The sequence below is a fragment of the Mobula hypostoma genome, chromosome 22 (assembly GCF_963921235.1).
Source record: "Mobula hypostoma chromosome 22, sMobHyp1.1, whole genome shotgun sequence".
NCBI lineage: Eukaryota > Metazoa > Chordata > Chondrichthyes > Myliobatiformes > Myliobatidae > Mobula > Mobula hypostoma.
In genome coordinates, this window is record NC_086118.1 from 54082715 (window position 1) to 54102245 (window position 19531).

The following is a 19531-nucleotide window of genomic DNA, read 5'->3' on the forward strand; positions in this document are numbered from 1 at the left end:
AGGATGTCCTTAAGGTCCTTTGTTACCCATGGCTTGTTATTTGAATAACAAAGGACAGTTCTCACCGGAACATTGCAGTCCACACATGGCAGGCTGGTGTAGAAGGTTAGGACCCATAGAACCTAGGGAGGGCTCATTAGGTGGATTTAAGATTGCCTCAGAGCTAAGAAGTTAGAGGGTGGTGGTTGCAAGTTATTTCTCAGAATAGAGATTGACGAATAGCGGTACGCCACAAGGGTTGCTTTTGGGACCCTTGTTATTAGTTATTTATATAAATAACTTAGATGTTGCACAAGGCTTTATCGGCAAGTTTTCAGATGACACAAAATTAGGTTATTATTGATTATAGGGGTATCTTGATCAGTGAAGTAAAATAGTGAAGAAGGTTATTATTGATTATAGGGGTATCTTGATCAGTTAGAGAAGTGGGCCAAAGAGAGGTCAATCAATTTCAATACAGAGAAGTGTGAGATGATGCATTTTGGAAGATCAAATGAAGGTCTTGTCCTATGAATAGTAGGTCTCTGGGAAGTGTAAAAATGCTATCACAGGCAGAGAGGTGAAAAAGTTGTTTAGCACAAAGAAATTCATAAATCGGGGCACTGGATATAGGAGTTGGAACATTAAGTTAGTGAGGCCTCAGTTAGAGTGCTGTGTACAGTTTTGTTCACCATATTATAGGAAAGAGTGTAAAGAGATTTATGAGGATGTTGCCAAACCTGAATTATAGGGAGAGGTTGGCCTGCTTAGGTCTTTATTCCTTGGAATGTAGGAGAATGAGGGGCAACCCTATATAAGTGTCTAAAATTATGAGAGGCATAGATAAGCTGGACAGTAAAAAATCTTGTTTACAGGGTAGGTGTGTACAGAACCAGGGGGCATCAGTTTGGAGTGAGGGGGATAGGATTTAAAAGGGACTGGAGGGGCAGGTTTTTCATGTGGAGGGCAGTGAATATGTGGAATAAGTTGCCAGAGGAACTTTGGTAGGTACATGAGGTGGGGGAGGGGAGGAGAAGCCTCATATGGACTAAATGCCCAAAATTGAGCTAGCTGCATGGGCACTGTGGTTGGCATAGACTTGTTGGGCCGAAGGACCTTTATCCATGATGTGTTACTCTATGTCTCCATCAGCACAGGTGCACCGCAGGGCTGTGTGCTTAGCCTCTTGCTCTACTTGCTTTACACCTATGACTGAGTGGCTAAGCACAGCTCCAATTCCATATTCAAGTTTGCTGATAACAGCACTGTTGCGGACTGAATCAAAGGTGATGATGAATCAGCATACAGAAGGGAAACTGAAAATACGACTGAGTGGTGTCATAACAACAACCTCTCAACGTCAGCAGAACCAAGGAACTGACTGTAGGCTTCAGGAGAGGGAAAGCAGAGGTGTCACACATGAGGCTGCTTACCAAGCCCATGGTATTACAGGAAAGTTACTAACATGGTTAGAGCATTGGCTGATTGAAAGAAGGCAGCAAGTGGGAATAAAAGGATCTTTGGTTGGCTGCCAGTGACCAGTGGTGTTCCACAGGGGTCGTTGGTGGGAGCACTTCTTTTTATGCTGTAAATAAATGAATTAGATGATGAAATAGATGGCTTTGTTGCCAAGTTTGCAGATGATATGAAGATTGGTGGAGGAGCACGTAGTGTTGAGGAAAGAGGTAGGATGCAGAAGGACTTAGACAGATTAGGAGAATAGGCAAGAAAGTGGCAAATAAAATACAATGTTGGAAAATGCATGTTCATGCACTTTGGTAGTAGAAATAAATGTGCAGACTATTTTCTAAATGGGGAGAAAATCCAAAAATCTGAGATGCAAAGGGACTTGGGAGTCCTTGTGCAGAACACCCTAAAGGTTAACTTGCAGGTAGAGTCGGTGGTGAGGAAGTCAAATACAAAGTTAGCATTCATTTCAAGATGTCTAGAATACAACAGCAGGGATGTGATGCTGAGGCTTTATAAGGCACTGGTGAGGCCACACCTTGAGTATTGTGCGCAGTTTTGGGTTCCTCATCTTAGAAGAGATGTGCTGGCATTGGAGAGGGTCCAGAGGAATGATTTCAGGAATGAAAGGGTTATCATACAAGAAACATCTGATGGCTCTTGGTCTGTACTCACTGGAATTTAGAAGGATGGGGGGGGTCTCATTGAAACCTTTCAAATGTTAAAAGGCCTAGACAGAATAGATGTGGAAAGGATGTTTCCCATGGTGGGAGAGTCTAGGACAAGAGGGCACAGCCTCAGGATAGAGGGGAGTCCATTCAAAACAGATGTGGAGAAATTTCTTTAACCAGAGGGTGGTGAAATTGTGGAATTTGTTGCCACATGCAGCTGTGGAGGCCAGGTCGTTGAGTGTATTTAAGGCAGAGATTGATAGCTTCTTGACTGGGTATGGCATCAAAGGTTACGGGGAGAAGGCTGAGAAATGGGGTTGAGGAAGGGGGAAAAAATGGATCAGCCATGATTGAATGGCAGAGCAGACTCGATAGACCAAAGGGCCTAATTCTACTCCTTTATCTTATGGTCTTATATGTTATAATGTCATGAGCCCAACTTTTGCTCCTACTAGCTTTGAATGTCAGAAATCAATCTTAGATTTATATTGTATGTTAATTTTAAAAGAGAGTTCCAGCTTTCTACTACCTTCTGTGCATTTATGTTTTCAGATTTATCCCAAGAACCACAGCTTGAACTTTCAAACCATACCTCCTTATTCTAGATTCTCCAATATGGGAGAAATCAATTCCATTGTCAAATCACTTAACCTGAAAATGTCTGAACTTTCTTTTTAAAGGTGTCTCCTTTATCCCTTCATTAATTATAAATTAACATTTAAATGTGTGTTACATTTTTGGCTTTTCTTTGGCAAAAATAAAGATGTTAGCAGGACAATTGTCTGAATTAAACTCGGCCTACACAAAGCTCAGCATTTTCATCACTTACCTTTCTGAGTGGTAATTTGGAACAGCTCTGCATTTTCTCCTGATGTGAAGTGCTTGAAATATGTGCAGTTATAGTCTACAAACAAATATAAAAGAACGGAAATTAGGAAAGAGAGTGAGCATTCGGACATTCTGGATCAGTTTATTTGAGACAGCACAATCTAATCTGTTCATTTCACTCCTTTAAGGAATACAGTTTTTTTCTCCCTCTCTGTCATGAAATCTAATAAACTGACTTAATGTTCATAAGACAACATTCTAATCAAAATGTTTCCTAACTTCTACAAATGTCAAAAAAACACACTAATACTTTGAATCTGTATTTCAATTTCCTTTCTTCCACCTTCTCTTCTTTTGAATGGGTTGAACCGGACTGGGACATTTCCTCAGTCCTCTGTGCATCTCTGCAAGTGTGTATCCTGTCATGGATATAGAGCGGGTCTATAGCAAAGGGAAATTTGTGAATTGGTGAATTGTAGTAACACCCCATCTGCTTTCCACGACTTGCTGCTTTAGTTCCTTTTTTACTGAATGTACTGATGCCTCAAAGTGTCCAAGTGCGGCTGGATGATAAAAGTATACGAAGTGATTCATTTCACAAGATGTTCAAATTTCATTAGGGGAATCACAGGTGCAATTTGCTCAAATTAAAATCAGGTTTATTATTGCCGTTTTATATGAAATGAAATTTGTTGTTTTGCAGCAGCAGTGCAGTAATTAAAGATCCTGAAAATGGAGTTGAATTCCCCATTATATATATATATATATATATTCAGTTGCGGTGAATGAGCTTAATGCTTTACCTCAGAACTTCAGCTTTCCTTGTCACTAGGAACTGTACCTTTCTCACAGTAGTCCATTCAGACGTGCTGGACTGTCCTTACAAACCACTTACACATTTGATGTTCTTGTCAGCCTGTGATCTGCAGCTGTAGCCGACCATGCACGTACTGACCGGCTCTTCCAGATCCTCGTCTATGCTAATCAAAGGACAAAGCTACAACCTACTACATGCAATGCCCAAATGATCCAAGTTAAGTTCCTGCATTCCTCTTTGTTCTTTGAGTACAAGTACTGTGTGGTCCCATTTGATGTGGTCCTGAATTGTGGAGAATGGCTCCCATACTTACCCAACTCTGTGTCTAAATTAGTTCAGACATCCAAGGTGTGCTCATATGCTTGCTTTAATACAGGATTCTTCTGCATTAATTTACTAACTCTAATGCTATAACAGGAAAGCTATCTTTTAGACAAGATGCACATTCCATTCCATGTGTTTGTACCAGCAGCTCAAACTGCAATTTTTTAAATAATTTACTGACGAGTTTGGTTTCAGTACTTGATATTAGATAACATAATTGTATTAGGACATCAGTATGGCCCATTGCTGAACTCCTGAGGCTGTCAATGTAGGGTTGATTGATTTGGGCCAAAAATGGTGTAAGATCATACTAGATCAGATACCATCTTTGTTTCTGTCTAACCTGTTGAATATTGCATGAATGCTTTCAAGCTCTGGGCATCAACATCTCAGTGGGAGTTGGACAGCGCCCAAATCAGTAAGGGGAGCACAAGAAGAAGTGGCAATTTCACATAGGTACACGGTTGAAGATTTTTTTAAAAAGCAGCACTTTGCAGCAGTTTTTGGAGCTGGACTGCACCTAGTCAGTGAACAGTACTCATTGGAAAGGACGAATAAAATGGCAGGGGCAAGCAGAACAGCCACTGTGTGAGTGGCTTTGGCTCACCAGGCTTCGGTGAAGTAATTATCTGGTAAGCTTCTTTTTCATCTTCTTTATATTTTATTGCTCATCTGTTCGGGCACAGTCAGCATAATGAAAATGGCTCCAGGGTTTGTGTTTTGTTCTGTATGTGAGATGTGGGAATTCTGATCACCAAGATCGCCACATATGCACCAGGTGCACTGAGCTGCACCTCAGTGACCTTCGGCTCAGATGGGAGACTGAGGAGGTGATAGATAGCAGCTAAAGGGAGGCGTTCACCCTGAGGATGCAGGGGGCAGGTAACTGGGTGACTGTCAGGAGAAGGAAGGGAAATAGGCAACCAGTGCAGAGTACCCATGTGGCAGTTCCCCTCAATAATAAGTATTCAACTTTGGATACTGTTGAGGGCAATGACCTACCGGGGGAGCCACAGTGACTGTATTTCTGGCACTGAGTCTGATGCTGTGGCTCAGAAGAGAAGAGAGTCGAAGTCGAAGGACTGCAGTAGTGTACCAGAGAACTTCTCACTCAATGTCAATAAGACCAAGGGACTGATTGTAGACTTCAGGAGAGGAAAACCAGAGGTCCGCGAGCCAGTAATCATCGGAGGATCAGAGGTGGACAAGGTCACTATCTCAGAGGACCTGTCCTGGACCCATCATATAAATATAATTGCAAAGAAAGCATAACAGAGCTTTCTTAGGAGTCTGCAGAAATTCAGTATGTCATCAAAAATCTTGGCAGACTTCTATAGACGTGTGGTGGAAAGTGTGCTGACTGGTTGCATTACAGTCTGGTATAGGAACACCAATACCTTTGCATGTATAATCCTGTAAAATTCAGCCCAGTGCATAAAATCCTCCCACCCATTGAGTACATCTATATAAAACATTGCCACAGAAAAGCAGCATCCATCATCAAAGATCCTCACCACCCAGGCCATGCTCTCTTTTCAGTGCTGCCATCAGGTAGAAGGTACAAGTGCCTCAGGACTCGCACTACCAGGTTCAAGAACAGTTACTACCACTCAGCCATCAGATTCTTGAACAAATGGGGATGACTACACTCATTCTACTTCTGGTGTTCCCACAACCAATGGTCTCACTTTAGATAGATAGATACTTTATTGATCCCAAAGGAAATTATGATGTCACAGTAGCATTACAAATGCACAGATATATAAGTTACCTCAAACAGTCCAACAGGAGGGGGCATCACTTCCCCGACTATAAATTGACTCATAGAGCTTAATGGCAGAGGGCAAGAATGATGTCGTATAGTGCTCTTTGGAGCAGCATGTTTGCTTTAGTTTATAGTAAAAGTGCTCCTCTGTTCGGGTAATGTGTCATGGAGAAGGTGAGAGACATTGTCCAGGATTGCCGGGGTCCTTTGTTCTACTACAGCCTCCAGTGTGTCCAGTTTGACTCCTATAACAGAGCCAGCCTTTCTAATCAGTTTCTTGAACATATTGGCATCACCTGTGTTGATGTCATTGCCCCAGGGCATCACCACAAGAAGATTGTATTGGCAACAACAGACTGGTAGATCCTGTGAAGAACAGGCCTGAGGACCTCAGTCTCCTCAGGAAGTAGAGGCGACGTTGGCCCTTCTTGTACACTGCCTCTGTGTTGGTACCCCACTCAAGCCTTGTCATCCAGATGCACCCCCAGTTACTTGTAGGTCCTCACCACATCCACGTCATTGCCGTCAATAGCAACAGGGAGCAGTGCAGGCTCTTTAAGGACTCTTTATCTTGTTACTTCATCTTGTTACTTTATCTTGTTCATTATTCATTGCTATTTATCTATATTTGCATTTTCAGTTTGTTATCCCTTGATCCTGTTTACAGTTACTGTTCTATAAATTTGCTAAGTCTACCTGCAGAAAAAGAATCTCAGGGTTGTATGAGGTGACATGTATGTACTCTGATAATAAATTTAATTTGAATTTTGAGTAGTGATAGAGGAATAGACGAGATCCTGTGGGTATGAAAGAAACACCCCGATGGTATGTTGCTTTGTTGGTGCCAGGGTCAGGGATGACTTGGATCAGATCCACAGCATTGTATAAGGGGAGGGCGCGCAGCCAGAAGTCTTGGTGCTTATTGGCACTAATGACATATATATGAAAGGTGAGGAGGTCCTGAAGAGAGATTGGAAGGAAACACTAGCAGGGATGACAGTAGAGCAGCAATGGTTGGAGTTTCTGGGAGCAATTCAGAAGGTGCAGGATAGGAAGAAGTAATATTCTAAAGGCAGGGTAATGCAACTGTGGCTGACAAGAGAAGTCAAAGCCAACCTAAAAGCCAAAGAGAGGGCATATAAAAGAGCAAAAATTAGGGGGGAGTTAGAAAATTGGGAAGCTTTTAAAAGATAACAGAAGGCAACTAAAAATGTCATAAAGAAGGAAAAGACGGAATACAAAGATGAAATAGACAATAATATGAAAGAGGATACCAAAAATTTCTTCAGATATATAAAGTGTTAAAGAGTGGCAAGACCACAAGATACAAGAACAGAATTACACCCTTTGGCCCATCGAGTCTGCTCCACCAATTCACCATGCTAATCCATTTTCCCTCTCAGCCCCAATCTCCTGCCTTTTCTCCATATCCCTTCTTGCCCCAACTAATCAAGAACCTTATCAGTCTCTGCCTTCAATAGACCCAATGACTTGGCTTCCACAGCCTCCTGTGGCAACAAATTCCACAGATTCACCACTCTCTGGCTAAAGAAATTCCTCCTCATCTCTGTTCTAAAAGGATGCCTCTCTATTCTGAAGCTGTGTCATCTGGACTTTGACTCCCCCACCATTGGAAACTTCCTCTCCACATCCACTATATTGAGGCCTTTCAAAATTTGATAGGTATCAATGGGGACACCTTTCATTCTTACGAATTCCAGTGAGTAGAGGCCCAGATTCATCAAAAACTTCTCATATGACAAGTCTTTTGATCCCAGAATCATTTTTGTGAACCTCCTTTGAACCCTCTCCAACATCAGCACCTCCTTTCTTAGATTAGGGGCCCAAAACTGCTCCAAGTGAGGCCTCACTGGTGCTTTATAAAGTCTCAATATTACATCATTGCTTTTATATTCTCATCCACTCAAAATGAATGCTAATATCACATTGGCCTTCCTCACCACCGACTCAGCCTATAAAGTAACCTTTAGGGAATCCTGCATGATTCTCCCAAGTCCCTTTGCACTTCAGATTTTTTGAATTTTCTCTCCATTTAGAAAATAGTCTACGCTTTTATTTCTTCTACCAAAGTGCATAGCCATATACTTCCCGACACTGTATTCCATCTGCCACTCATTTGCCCATTCTCCTAATTTGTCTAAGTCCTTCTGCAGCGGCACTACTTACACAAAATACCTGCCCCTCCAATTATCTTCATATCATCCACAAACATAGCCATAAAGCCATCATCCAAATCATTGGCATATAAAGTAAAAAGGAATGGTCCCAACACAGACAGCTGTAGAACATCACTACTCACTGGCAGCCAACGAGAAAATGCTCCCTTTATTCCCACTTATTGCCTCCTGCCAATACTCTATCCATGCCAGTATCTTTCCTGTAATACCATGGGTTTGCAGCTTGTTAAGCAGCCTCATGTGTGGCACCTTTTCAAAGGCCTTCTGAAAATCCAAGCACACATCTACCAATTCTCCTTTGTCTATCCTGCTTGTTATTTCTTCAGAGAATTCCAACAGATTTGTCAGGCACGATTTTCCCAAGGAAATTATGTTGACTATAGCCTATTTTATCATGTGCCTCCAAGTACCCCAGAACCACATCCCTAACAATCAACTTCAATATCTTCCCAACCACTGGTATCAGACTAACTGGCCAATAATTTACTTTCTTCTGCCCCTCTGCCTTCTTGAAGACTGGAGTGACACTTGCAATTTTCCAATCTTTCAGGACCATTCCAGAATCCATTGATTCTTGAAAGATCGTTACTAATGACTCTACAATCTCTTCAGCCACCTCTTGCAGAACCCTGTGGTGCATACCATCTGGTCCAGGTGACTTATTTACCTTCAGAACTTTCAGTTTCCTGTCCCACTTGGTGGCGCAATAACATCAGCACCGGACTCCGGAGCGAAGGTTCCCGAGTTCGAATCCAAATCGGGTTGAGCGTCGAGCTAGCAATTCGGCCTCATAAAAACAAGAATAGCTTGCTACTGAAACACCATCATGATGGTGCCCTGATAACTCCACTGCCAAGTTAAGGGCTATTCTTCTTCTTCTTTTCAGTCTCCTATGAACCTTCTCTCTAGTAATGGTAACTTCACACACCTTATCACCCTTGACACCTGGAACTTGCACCAAACCTCTGGTATCTTCCACAGTGAAGACAGATGCAAAATATTTATTCAGTTTGTCTGCCATTTCCTTGTCCCCCATTACTGCTTCTCCAGTATTACTTATCAGCAGTTCGATATCTACTCTTGCCTCTCTCTTACACTTTATGTATCTGAAGAAACTTTTGGGAATTTAATATTATTGGCTAGTTATCTTCATATTCCATCTTTTTCTTCTTTATTACTTTTTTGTAGTTGCCTTCTGCTGGTTTTTTTAAAGCTTCCCAATTCACCAACTTACCACTAATTTTTGTTCTATTATATGCACTCTCTGGCTTTGATTTCTCTTGTCAATGCACGGTTGTGTCATCCTCCCTGTAGAATAAATACTTGATCCCCTTTGGGATGTATCTATCCTGTGCCTTCTGAATTGCTCCCAGAAATTCCAACCCTTGCTGCTCTGCCATCATCAATGCTAGTGTTCCTTTCCAATCAGTTTTGGCCAGCTCCTCTCTCATGCTTCAGTAATTCCCTTTACTCCACTGTAATACTGTTACATCTGATTTCAGCCTCTCCTTCTCAAATTGCAGGGTGAATTCTATCATATTATGTTCACTTACCTTAAGCTGTCTAATCAATTCCGGTCCACTGCACAACATTCCATCCAGAGTAGCTGATCCCCGAGTGGGATCAACTGTGAGCTGCTCTAAGAAGCCATCTCATAGGCATCCTAGGAACTCCCCCTCTTGGGATCCAGTACCAACCTAATTTTCCCAATCTACCTACATATCGAAATCCTCCATGACTATTGTAACATTGTCCTCTTGGCATGCATTTTCTATCTCCCATTGTAATTTGTAGTCCACATCTTTAATACTGTTTGGTACTATTTGGTACTTTAGTACTATTTAACGTTCATCAGGGCCTTTTTACCCTTGCATTTCCTTAGCTCTACCCACAAGGATTCTATATCTTCCAATCCCATGTCACTTCTTTCTCATGGTTTGATTTAATTTTTTACCAATAGAGCCACACCACCCTCTCTGCCTACCTGCCTGTCCTTTTGGTACAATGTGTACCTTTGGATGTTAAGCTCCCAGCTATAATCTTCTTTCAGCCATGATCCAGTGATGCCCATGTCATACATGCCAATCTGTAATTGTGCTACAAGTTCAGCTGCCTTATTCTGTATACTGCATGCATTCAAATATAACACTCGTCCTGTATTCATCCTTTTTGATTTGGTTCCCCTTTACATTGTAACTCACCCAGATGACTGCAATTTTGCTCTATTATCAGCTTCTCCTTGGTAGGTGTCTTACTACATACTGCTTCTGTTTGTAGAGTATCTACTTCATCCCTAGCACTATCACTGTGGTTCCCATCACTTTGCCAAATTAATTTAAACCTTCCTAAACAGCTCTAGGAAACCTGCCCACAAGAATATTGGTCCCCCTTGAGTTCAGGTGTAATGTGTCCTTTTTGTACAGGTCGTTTCTTCCTCAGAAGAGATCTCAAGGATCCATAAATCTGGACCCTTGCCCCCTGCACAAGTTCCTCAGCCATGTATTCATCTGCCAAATCATCCTATTCTTACCCTCACTGGTGCATGGCATTTGCAGCAATCCAGATATTACTACCTTGGAGGTCCTGTTTTTTCAGCTTCCGACCAAGCTCCCTAAAATTTCTCTTCAGTATCTCCTCACCTTTCCTACCAATGTCATATGTTTCCTATGATGGGAGAGTCTGAGACCAGAGTACACATCCTCAGAACAGAGGAATGTTCATTTAGAACAGAGAAGAGGAGGAATTTCTTTCGCCAAAGAGTGATGAATCTGTGGAATTCATTGCCACAGGCAGCTATGGAGGCCGAGTCATTGGGTATATTGAAGGCAGAGGTTGATAGATTGTTGATTAGTCAGTGCGTGAAAGGGATACAGGGAGAAGGCAGGAGATTGGGGCTGAGAGGGAAATGGACCAGTCATGATAAAATGGCAGAGCAGCATTTATGGACAAATGGCTTAATTCTGCTTCTGTATCTTATGGTTCTATAGGATCTAACCTGTGCCCAACATATTGATGTAATATATTTATGAAAAAGGCATGCCAGCATCTATACTTCAAGAGGAGCATGAGGAGATTTAGTATATCAACAAAAACGAGCAAATTTTTACAGATGTGCTGTGAGAAAATTTTGACCAGTTGCATCATCACCTGGGAGGCTCCAATCAACAGAGGGTGCAGAATGTATATACTCAGCCAGCTCTATCATAGGCATAAGCCTCCCTACCATCGAGAACATCTTCAAAAAAAGCATCATTATTAAGGACACTCACCACCTGGGACATGCCCTCTTCCCCTTACTACCATTAGGGAGGAGGTACAGGAGCTTGAAGACTGGTGGTCAGCTTTCTCTTCTGCCATTCCTGAAAAGCCCATGAACACAACCTCGCTATTCCTTTTTCAAGCTGTTTATTCATTTATTTTTGTACTTTAGTAATTTTTTCATGTCATTTATAATGAACCTGTTTCTGATGTTAAACAACTTGTCCCTGGTTCTCTAGAATATTTTGGGTAATGACTTCAGTAGTAGTTATTGTGGTTAAATAACTGAGTGCTGATTGTTAGATAGCATTAAGTGTTTTTGTCCATGAATAATTGAATCAGTTACATTATAAAGACCACAGATGACATGGTTCATTATACATAATACTGCAAAGCCCAAACACAAGAGATTCTACAAATGCTGGAAACACATACAAAATGCTGAAGGAACTCAACAGATCAGGCACAATCTATGGCAATGAACCTATGGACTGCTGCAGTCCTGACTTTATTCGGCCAATCACAAAGAGAAAACAAATATAACACACATTTAAATGTTACTTTAGAATTAATGAAGGAATAAAGGAGACACCTTTAAAAACTAAGTTCATAAGTTTTCAGGTTAAGTGATTTGACAGTGGAATTAATTTCTCCCATATTGAAGAATCTGGATTAAGACTTCATATATGTGGATTTTGTGTTTCTGGTGTATGTACAGTACATGTTTACAAATTGTTATACTATCTTATGTAGATGATTTGTCAAATGTTCACACGCAAGACTTCCAATTTCCTTTTAATTTTTCGAGCCCATCATTTCCTGATAGCATTGCTTTGTTTACACACTCAATTAAAAGGATTGCTAGCTTCATTTTAATAACCATTATAAGAAATTGCATATCACATTTAATGTTGGATTTTCAGTTTTTCAGGGTTATGTTTTCAGATTCAGCATGTTAATGATACCTTGCTAAATAATTTGAACACAGCTCTACCTAGAATTGAGGAGCCAGTGGCTGTACTGATGTTATTATTGATATGCTAGTGATTAATTTTCATTTTAATTTTACATTATTCAATTTTCCACTATTGCCAGTATCATATATGCTGTTTAAACTGTGTTAGTCAACATCCTCTGTCTGATTTCTGTTATCAATGTTCTTATATTGAGAGCATACTTGGCTGATGTTAATCTGATTTATAATCTTGGTGTAGCCTTACACACAAAGACTATGTGCCATTTTTTATACAGGACTAGAAACCAAATATCAGGCAAGACTACTCTACAGTGACGTTGAAGAATCTGTCTCCAAATTGCAATTTTGTTGCCTTTCTTAACTGAATGCTGTAGGACGTATTGTGTGCAGTTTAAAAAACAATCAAATCTATTAAAACCCCAAGATTGAAAGCTCTAAACTGTAATAAACTGCATAATCTTCATTACCTGGACAGCAACTCCTATCTTTTGCTTATTTGTAGCATTACCACTATCATTTGTCATTTTTGGAAGTCACGTTCAATTATATAGTAATTTTATACACAGGGTAAAATATTAAATGTAGTCTTTTCATAAATTAGATTAAATTTCACTTTAAATTATAATTAATTAACATAAATTAGATTTGGTCTAGCTATGGCTCTGAACTGCTTTCTTGATTTATAGGTGACCCTTTATTTCTGCAATATTCAATTATCATTATTTTGGTCAACTTCAGTTCTTTCTGTTACACCTTCATCACTGGTATCATATATACGGATGACCTTGTAGATCACTAGTATATACAGGCAGTTCCAAGTCATGACAGATACCATTTTAAGGATTGATCATGAGTGGTAGAGGAGGAACAGATATGATGGGAGGAGCCGCTGTCAGCTGGTCTCACTGAGTCAGTCACTGAGTGAGTCTGCTCAGTGCTCCCGTTATGGACGAATTGTTTTTGTATGGGGGGGGGCAGTGCACAAATGGAAAGAGAAGACATACAGAATTGCCCCATTCTCATTCAGTAGAAGGCACAAGCAGACACATCCATCCCCATCCATCCCACTGATCCCTCAAACACTCAGTTGTATGTAAGGGCTCATAACACATAGAGTCTTACTACCGTATGGGAGATGTGGCAAGCTTTAGGTCGTGGGTATACAAGTCTGAAGTCCACTGGGAAAGTCGGAGGCCCATTGTCTGTGAGTTGGCTAGAGACTGAGAGGACTGCTTTGGGGTTGGAGGACTATCTGTGTGGGAGGGTAGGAAGGAAGAACGAGGTTTGTTTTGTTGTTGTTGCTTGTTGTATTCTGTTTTATTGTGTTATGTGTTCTGCCAAGTATTGTGGGCATACTATGTTGGCACTGGAATGTTGGCAATACCTGTGGGTACCCCCAGCACTTGCTTAGATTGTGCTGGTTGTTAACACAAATGACACATTTCACTGTGTGTTTCAATGTACATGTGATAAATAAATGAATCTGAATCTTCTTGCCTGATTTATTGGAGGTTCTTCCTGGTCTGTGCACTACACATAATAAATTGTATTACAATGTGACATCACATACTGTACTAAACCAGGGCAAAATCACTATCTGACCATCATTCATTGCTGTTTGCTGGAACTGGCAGAGCACAACTTGATTACAGTATTTTCTACAGTGATCAGTAATTTATCTTCAATAATATTATAGTGTCTGAGAGGAATGGGAAAAGTACTTCAGAAATGTAAGGCTGTGGTGGAGCCTATATAAAGAGACTGAAAAACTAGCCTGGCACTTGCTGGGAATGGAATGAGTAAATTGGGTGTCTGTGTCAACAAGTGCCCATAAACCAGCTTAAAAAGCTTTGACATTGTGAAAAGCCATGCCCATTTCATTGGCTTCTGAAGTTCTCTCATTATAGAATTATTATTTCTGAAGCCAATGAATATTTGAAGAAGTTAATAAGTACAAGTTCTTGTGAAAGATGAAAACTTCTGGATATTTTCTTTGGTTCACACTGGTTAATGTGGGTATGAGGGAAATGTGAATGGAGAGGAATCTGGAGTTGGGGAAACATTAGGATGAGTTATGTTAACCAGGTTGTATGAATAAGCTAACTTTGGCAGTGCTATTTGTTTTATAGAACAATGGCCAAGAATTGCACAGTCCTCTCCACACTCCCCCCCCCATATGATTGAAATATGTAGACATTGCACACTTACCCTGTCCATATTTGACAGGTAATCTTGGTCAGGACTGAGTTAGGACACAGTGCACTGGGATCTTGTGTGATATAATTGGGTCACGCGAGCAATTCAGAGTAAAATTCAGAGTAAATATACTGTACCTACCGAAAGTGTTCAACTGATGGTAAAACTGTTTCCCCAGGGGTCTGCCAGCTCTTAAAATGCTGCAGGACATATTGTGTGCAGTTTAGAAAACAATCAAATCCAATCTAACTTTATTAAAACCCCAAGATTGAAAGCTCTAAACTGGAATAAGCTGGATAATCTTCATTCAGAGTAAACCCTCCCATGTACTGTAAATACTGAAAAATGTTCAGCTAACGGCAAAACTGTTTCCCCAGGCTCTGCCAGCTCTTAAAAATATCAAGTTTTATTTATGCTTCTGAATATCCAAAATAAATGGATTAAAACATTTTTAAATGATGTAAAAATTTAAAAGTTTATAATAAATTGCTTAATACACCTAAATAATCAAAATGATTACTTAACACAAATGTAAAATCAGTCTCCTTTAAAATAATGAAACAGCAAATGTTGTAGGTTGAATCTGGTGCGTGAGACAGGAGCAGATTCCCCAGCAATGAATGCAAGAACATAAGAAATAGGAGCAGGAGTAGGCCATCTGACCGTTGAGCTTGCTCCACTATTCAATAAGATCATGGCTGATCTGGCAATAGTGTGCTTAAGAAATGATGCAGAGACAGTGGGTATGTTAGTAAAAGCTTTCTAAAATTACTGATATCCTAGGAAGGTTTCGATGGACTGGGAAGTTGCAATATGTTGTAATATGAATTTCAAGTTCAAGAAAAAAAGTGAGATTTTAAGAAACAATAGTTCAATTATAACATATGTCCTTGGGGAAAATGCTGGAATCCATTATTAAAGCAGAAGTAGAAAACCATTTAGCAAAATCATAATTTTAAAGCAGAATCAGAATGAAATGTGAAAGGAAAGTAATATTTGACATACTTATTATGTCATTGTGAATATGGGTTGGCTTAAGGGAACCATTGGATTAATACATTTGATTACTAAAAAATACTCAAAGGAAATGCATTGAAAAAAGTTAGAAAGTTTAGCAACTCAAATTATCTGATTTAGCTGGAAGTTTGAATTCAGTCTGACAAAAGGTCATTAACCTGAAAGGTTGACAGTGTTTTTTTCTCTCTCTACAGATACTGCTGATCCTGCTATAATATGTTAAGCATTTGATAAGGTGCTGCTTAAAAACCTGTTGTACAAGGTAGGAGCTCATGGCATTGGGAGTACTGCAATAGAATGAGCAATGGGATTGGTAAATTAACAGAAAATGTATGATTGGGGTAAATGAGTCACTTTCAGGTTTGAAACTGTAACTAATATGTTGACTTGAGGGGTCTGTGATGGCAACTCAACTACTTGCAATCTTTAATAATTACTCAGATGAATGGATGGAATGTGTTGTAGCCATATTTATAAATGATACAGTGAGGTGAAGAAGTGAATTATGAAGTGGGTGCAGAATCTTCAGTGGAATATGTAGGGAAATGTTGCCACCATTATGCATTGTGTTTGTGAAACCACACCTGGAATACTGCAAACCAGCCAGGTCAATTGTTTAATGACAAATATGCTTTTATCAGAGGTACAAACGTATTTAGAAATTGATTAGATCAACTTATGGAATAAAGGCTTTGTATTTTAAGGAAAGGCTAAACAGCTTGAGCCAGTAAAGAAAAATGAGATGGAATCAGATTGGAACTTAGAAGATTCCAAGATTGAAATAATTTACATTACATTCAGGATGTTAAAACTTCCTTGCACCATTACTGATGTTACAGTGCTTACACAGTTCATCCAGTGCAATGGTCAGTAATTGTGACAATGCAGCCCATAGTATCTCTCTGACAGTGTAGCATGTCCTCAGAACATCTCTTACAGTATAGTATTCCTCAATTAGTCTGGATCTTGTGCTCCGTCTTCGGAGTGGGTCTAGAAACCATACCCTAACTCTGGGAGGAGAGAGCACTAATACTGACCCATGGTTAATGCTTTTTTGTACTTCAGGATAGTTTAGGAATGCTTGAGGGGATTGATCATTACTTTTTTTCTACAGGGAGATTACTCGTCTCATCACAAGTTGAAAACTTTGAACTCAGAGTGATTTTACAAAACATAGAATCTGGAGTCATTAGCAAAGTAATCTGACATCTGGGTAATATAAAATGGTTTGGTTCTGATTACATGATTGCTTGTTTTTTGACCTGAATTATTGCCCCAATTCTTTAGAATTGAGCTAAAAGTCTAACATTTTATTCTAGGTTATTTTCATAAAATCTTCCCACATTTTCTTCTGCTTTTATATCTAGTTTTGTCAGAGTGAATGTAACGTAATACAATCTATATTTATTGCAGAGGAATTTTAAATGTCCATTTGTAAATAACTTCAGAGAATTCTTGCATAATCTACTTTTGAAGCCTATAAATCATAGTTTTGCTGCATAATAAACATTATATGTGCACAATGATTTCATCCTGTGATTTAGCTATCAGGTTCATACCATTCAGGCACGTTGAATACTGTCCTTTGAAGTATACACACAACCTTAAGGAGACTTAGCAAATAAGAGTAAAATCTGAGGGGGTGTCTCAGAATGTTCTCCAGTGAGCAAGTTATTTTTGAATTGTAGTCATTATTGTAAGATGGGAAATATGGGAGAAAATTCGTACACAGCAGGGCTCTACAAATAACAATGTGGTAATGATCAGATAATCTACTACTTTAATGGTTTGATTCAGAGACGAACATTAATCAGAGTACCAGGATTAGCATCACTGTGCTCCAATATTGTTGTGGGATATATTTGAGTAAGTCTACTATTTAATGTGTTCAAATCTCCAAAGTGGGATTATGATATCACAACTTTCTGAATCTAAGGTAAAGAGCTCCCTATCAAGCCTTAGCTTGCAACTAATCATGCAGATTTGCAGTATTACTTACTCTTGGTAAGTAATGGGCAAGTCATTTACAGAAGATGGATATCATCGCCAAGACCAGCATTTATTGTACATTCCGATTTGTTCTGGAACCAAGAGGTTTGGAGTGTCATTTCTGAGAAGAGATAAGAATCAATATGTTGCGCTCAGTCTGGAGTATTATTGAAGCTGAGTTTGCTAAGCATTGTAGATTTTCTTTCTGAAGAGTATAGGTTTAAATGAGTAATCTGCACTGTTCATGGTCACCATTACTGAAACTAGCTTTTGTGGCTGTTACGGTGGGACATAAACACATCTCCAATTTGTTGGTGAGACCTCTTGACAACGTAACCACCATGCTTCTGCACCATGTGATCTTGTAATTTCACATTTTTTTTAAAGCGGCTTTGAAATCCTTTTTATTTTTCCTTATCTTTTGCCCTTGGAAAAGTTGCACTGATCATGTACTCTCTGCTGTTTGTCTCTGCCAATCCAACTGGCTTTTTGGAAATGCAATGATATATTTTCTAATCTTCACATCCTCCTTGGTGTTATATTTATGCCACCTCAGAATAATCACTCAAACTGAATTAGCTTTCCAAGATCTCATTGGTTCAGGGTTCTTATGACGTATTTTTAGCTAGGATCATTAAATGATAATTAAATAGAAATTTCTGGGAATGCCCTGAAATTCAGGAAATAAATACGGAAAATGCCCCAGTTATTATTTCTAGGCAATGAAAGAGAACCAGCAACAGTTCTCTCTCCATAGAGACTGCCTGAGCTGCTAAACATTTCCTGTATTTCAAAGTACATTTAGTATCAAAGTATGTATACAGAATACAACTCTGAGATTTGTCCTCCCACAGGCAGCCACAAAACAAAGAAATACCATGGAACTCATTCAAGAAAACATCAAACACCCAACGCACAAAAAGGCACAAATGGCAAAAAGCAAGCAAACAACACATAGAATAGCAAACAAACTAGTAGTATACAGTTTATTTCAATTCAGTGCCATGTCACGAGCCACTGCAGGCTGCGGAGCCATTCTTCGCCAAAGTGCCCCAGTCCACGTCAATCAAACCGCTCAAAAAAAAAGTAACCAGAATTCAGGAACACATTGCAACATGAACCTCAAAGTCCCCCAAAACAAGCCCACAGCCTCACTGATCAATCCTGGTAATATAGTTCCCAAGACTCCTGCACTTTCCTCCAACAGCAGCTAACAAGAGGAAAAGGAAGACTGGTCAGAATCTTGAGTGGTCAAGGCATGAAGGGATATGGGGAGAAGGCAGGAGACTGGGGCTGAGAGGAAAACTGGATCAGCCATGATGAAATAGTGGAGCAGACTCGATGGGCCAAATGGCCTAGTTCTGCTCCTATACCTTATGGTCTTAAATGTAGGCAGGTGGTGCCAATCACCTATCGTCCTCTGCTCTCATCCTTGACAACTTCAACCTTGCTTGACGCCTCAAATGGAGGGAAACAATGGAGTCAGTCATGGGCTTGTGCCCCATTTCCAGGCTGCACACTCCACTATAAACCTCATCAAACTCCCTCAAAGACAGCAAAGCATCAAATCGTTCAGTCAGCCCCAAAACATAGCATCAAAATGTAAATCACAGGTTTCAATCACATGGAACTTAGTAGAATCATATTTGAAAGAAGTAGTTTTTTGAATTGTCCATAGGACATTGTCATTGGTAGCGTAGTTCCCTGGTGCCATCTTCCAATTCTGTTTATATTTCAAATTTTCAGTATTTAGCCTTTGCTTCTTTACAATTCTATTTAATTGCGAAGCTTTCTGACCACATTAGTACTCAGGAATTACAAATGCTATCCAAAGGGATATCAACTAACACTATGCAAAGCAGAATGAGATGGGAGTCATTCCAAGAGTACTGCATTTAGCTGTGCCGGTATCAGTACGTAATGAGGGAGTTATGTTAACAAACATGAATTAGATTCCTAAAACTTACCATCCTACAGAGCTGGTTGGCTATATAGTCTAGCTGTCCCTGCAGTTGTTAAGAGTAGATTATGAAAGCCTCCCTCCTC

General features: G+C 39.9%; 1 protein-coding gene across 1 annotated transcript in view; it reads right to left on the minus strand.

The window, feature by feature from the left end:
* Positions 1-19531, minus strand: part of cacng1b (calcium channel, voltage-dependent, gamma subunit 1b) — a 56268-nt gene that overhangs the window by 12627 nt on the left and 24110 nt on the right. Inside the window, exon 2 of the mRNA XM_063030624.1 lies at positions 2947-3021. Coding sequence (XP_062886694.1) covers positions 2947-3021 — 75 coding nt within the window. The remainder of the gene's footprint in view (positions 1-2946; positions 3022-19531) is intronic.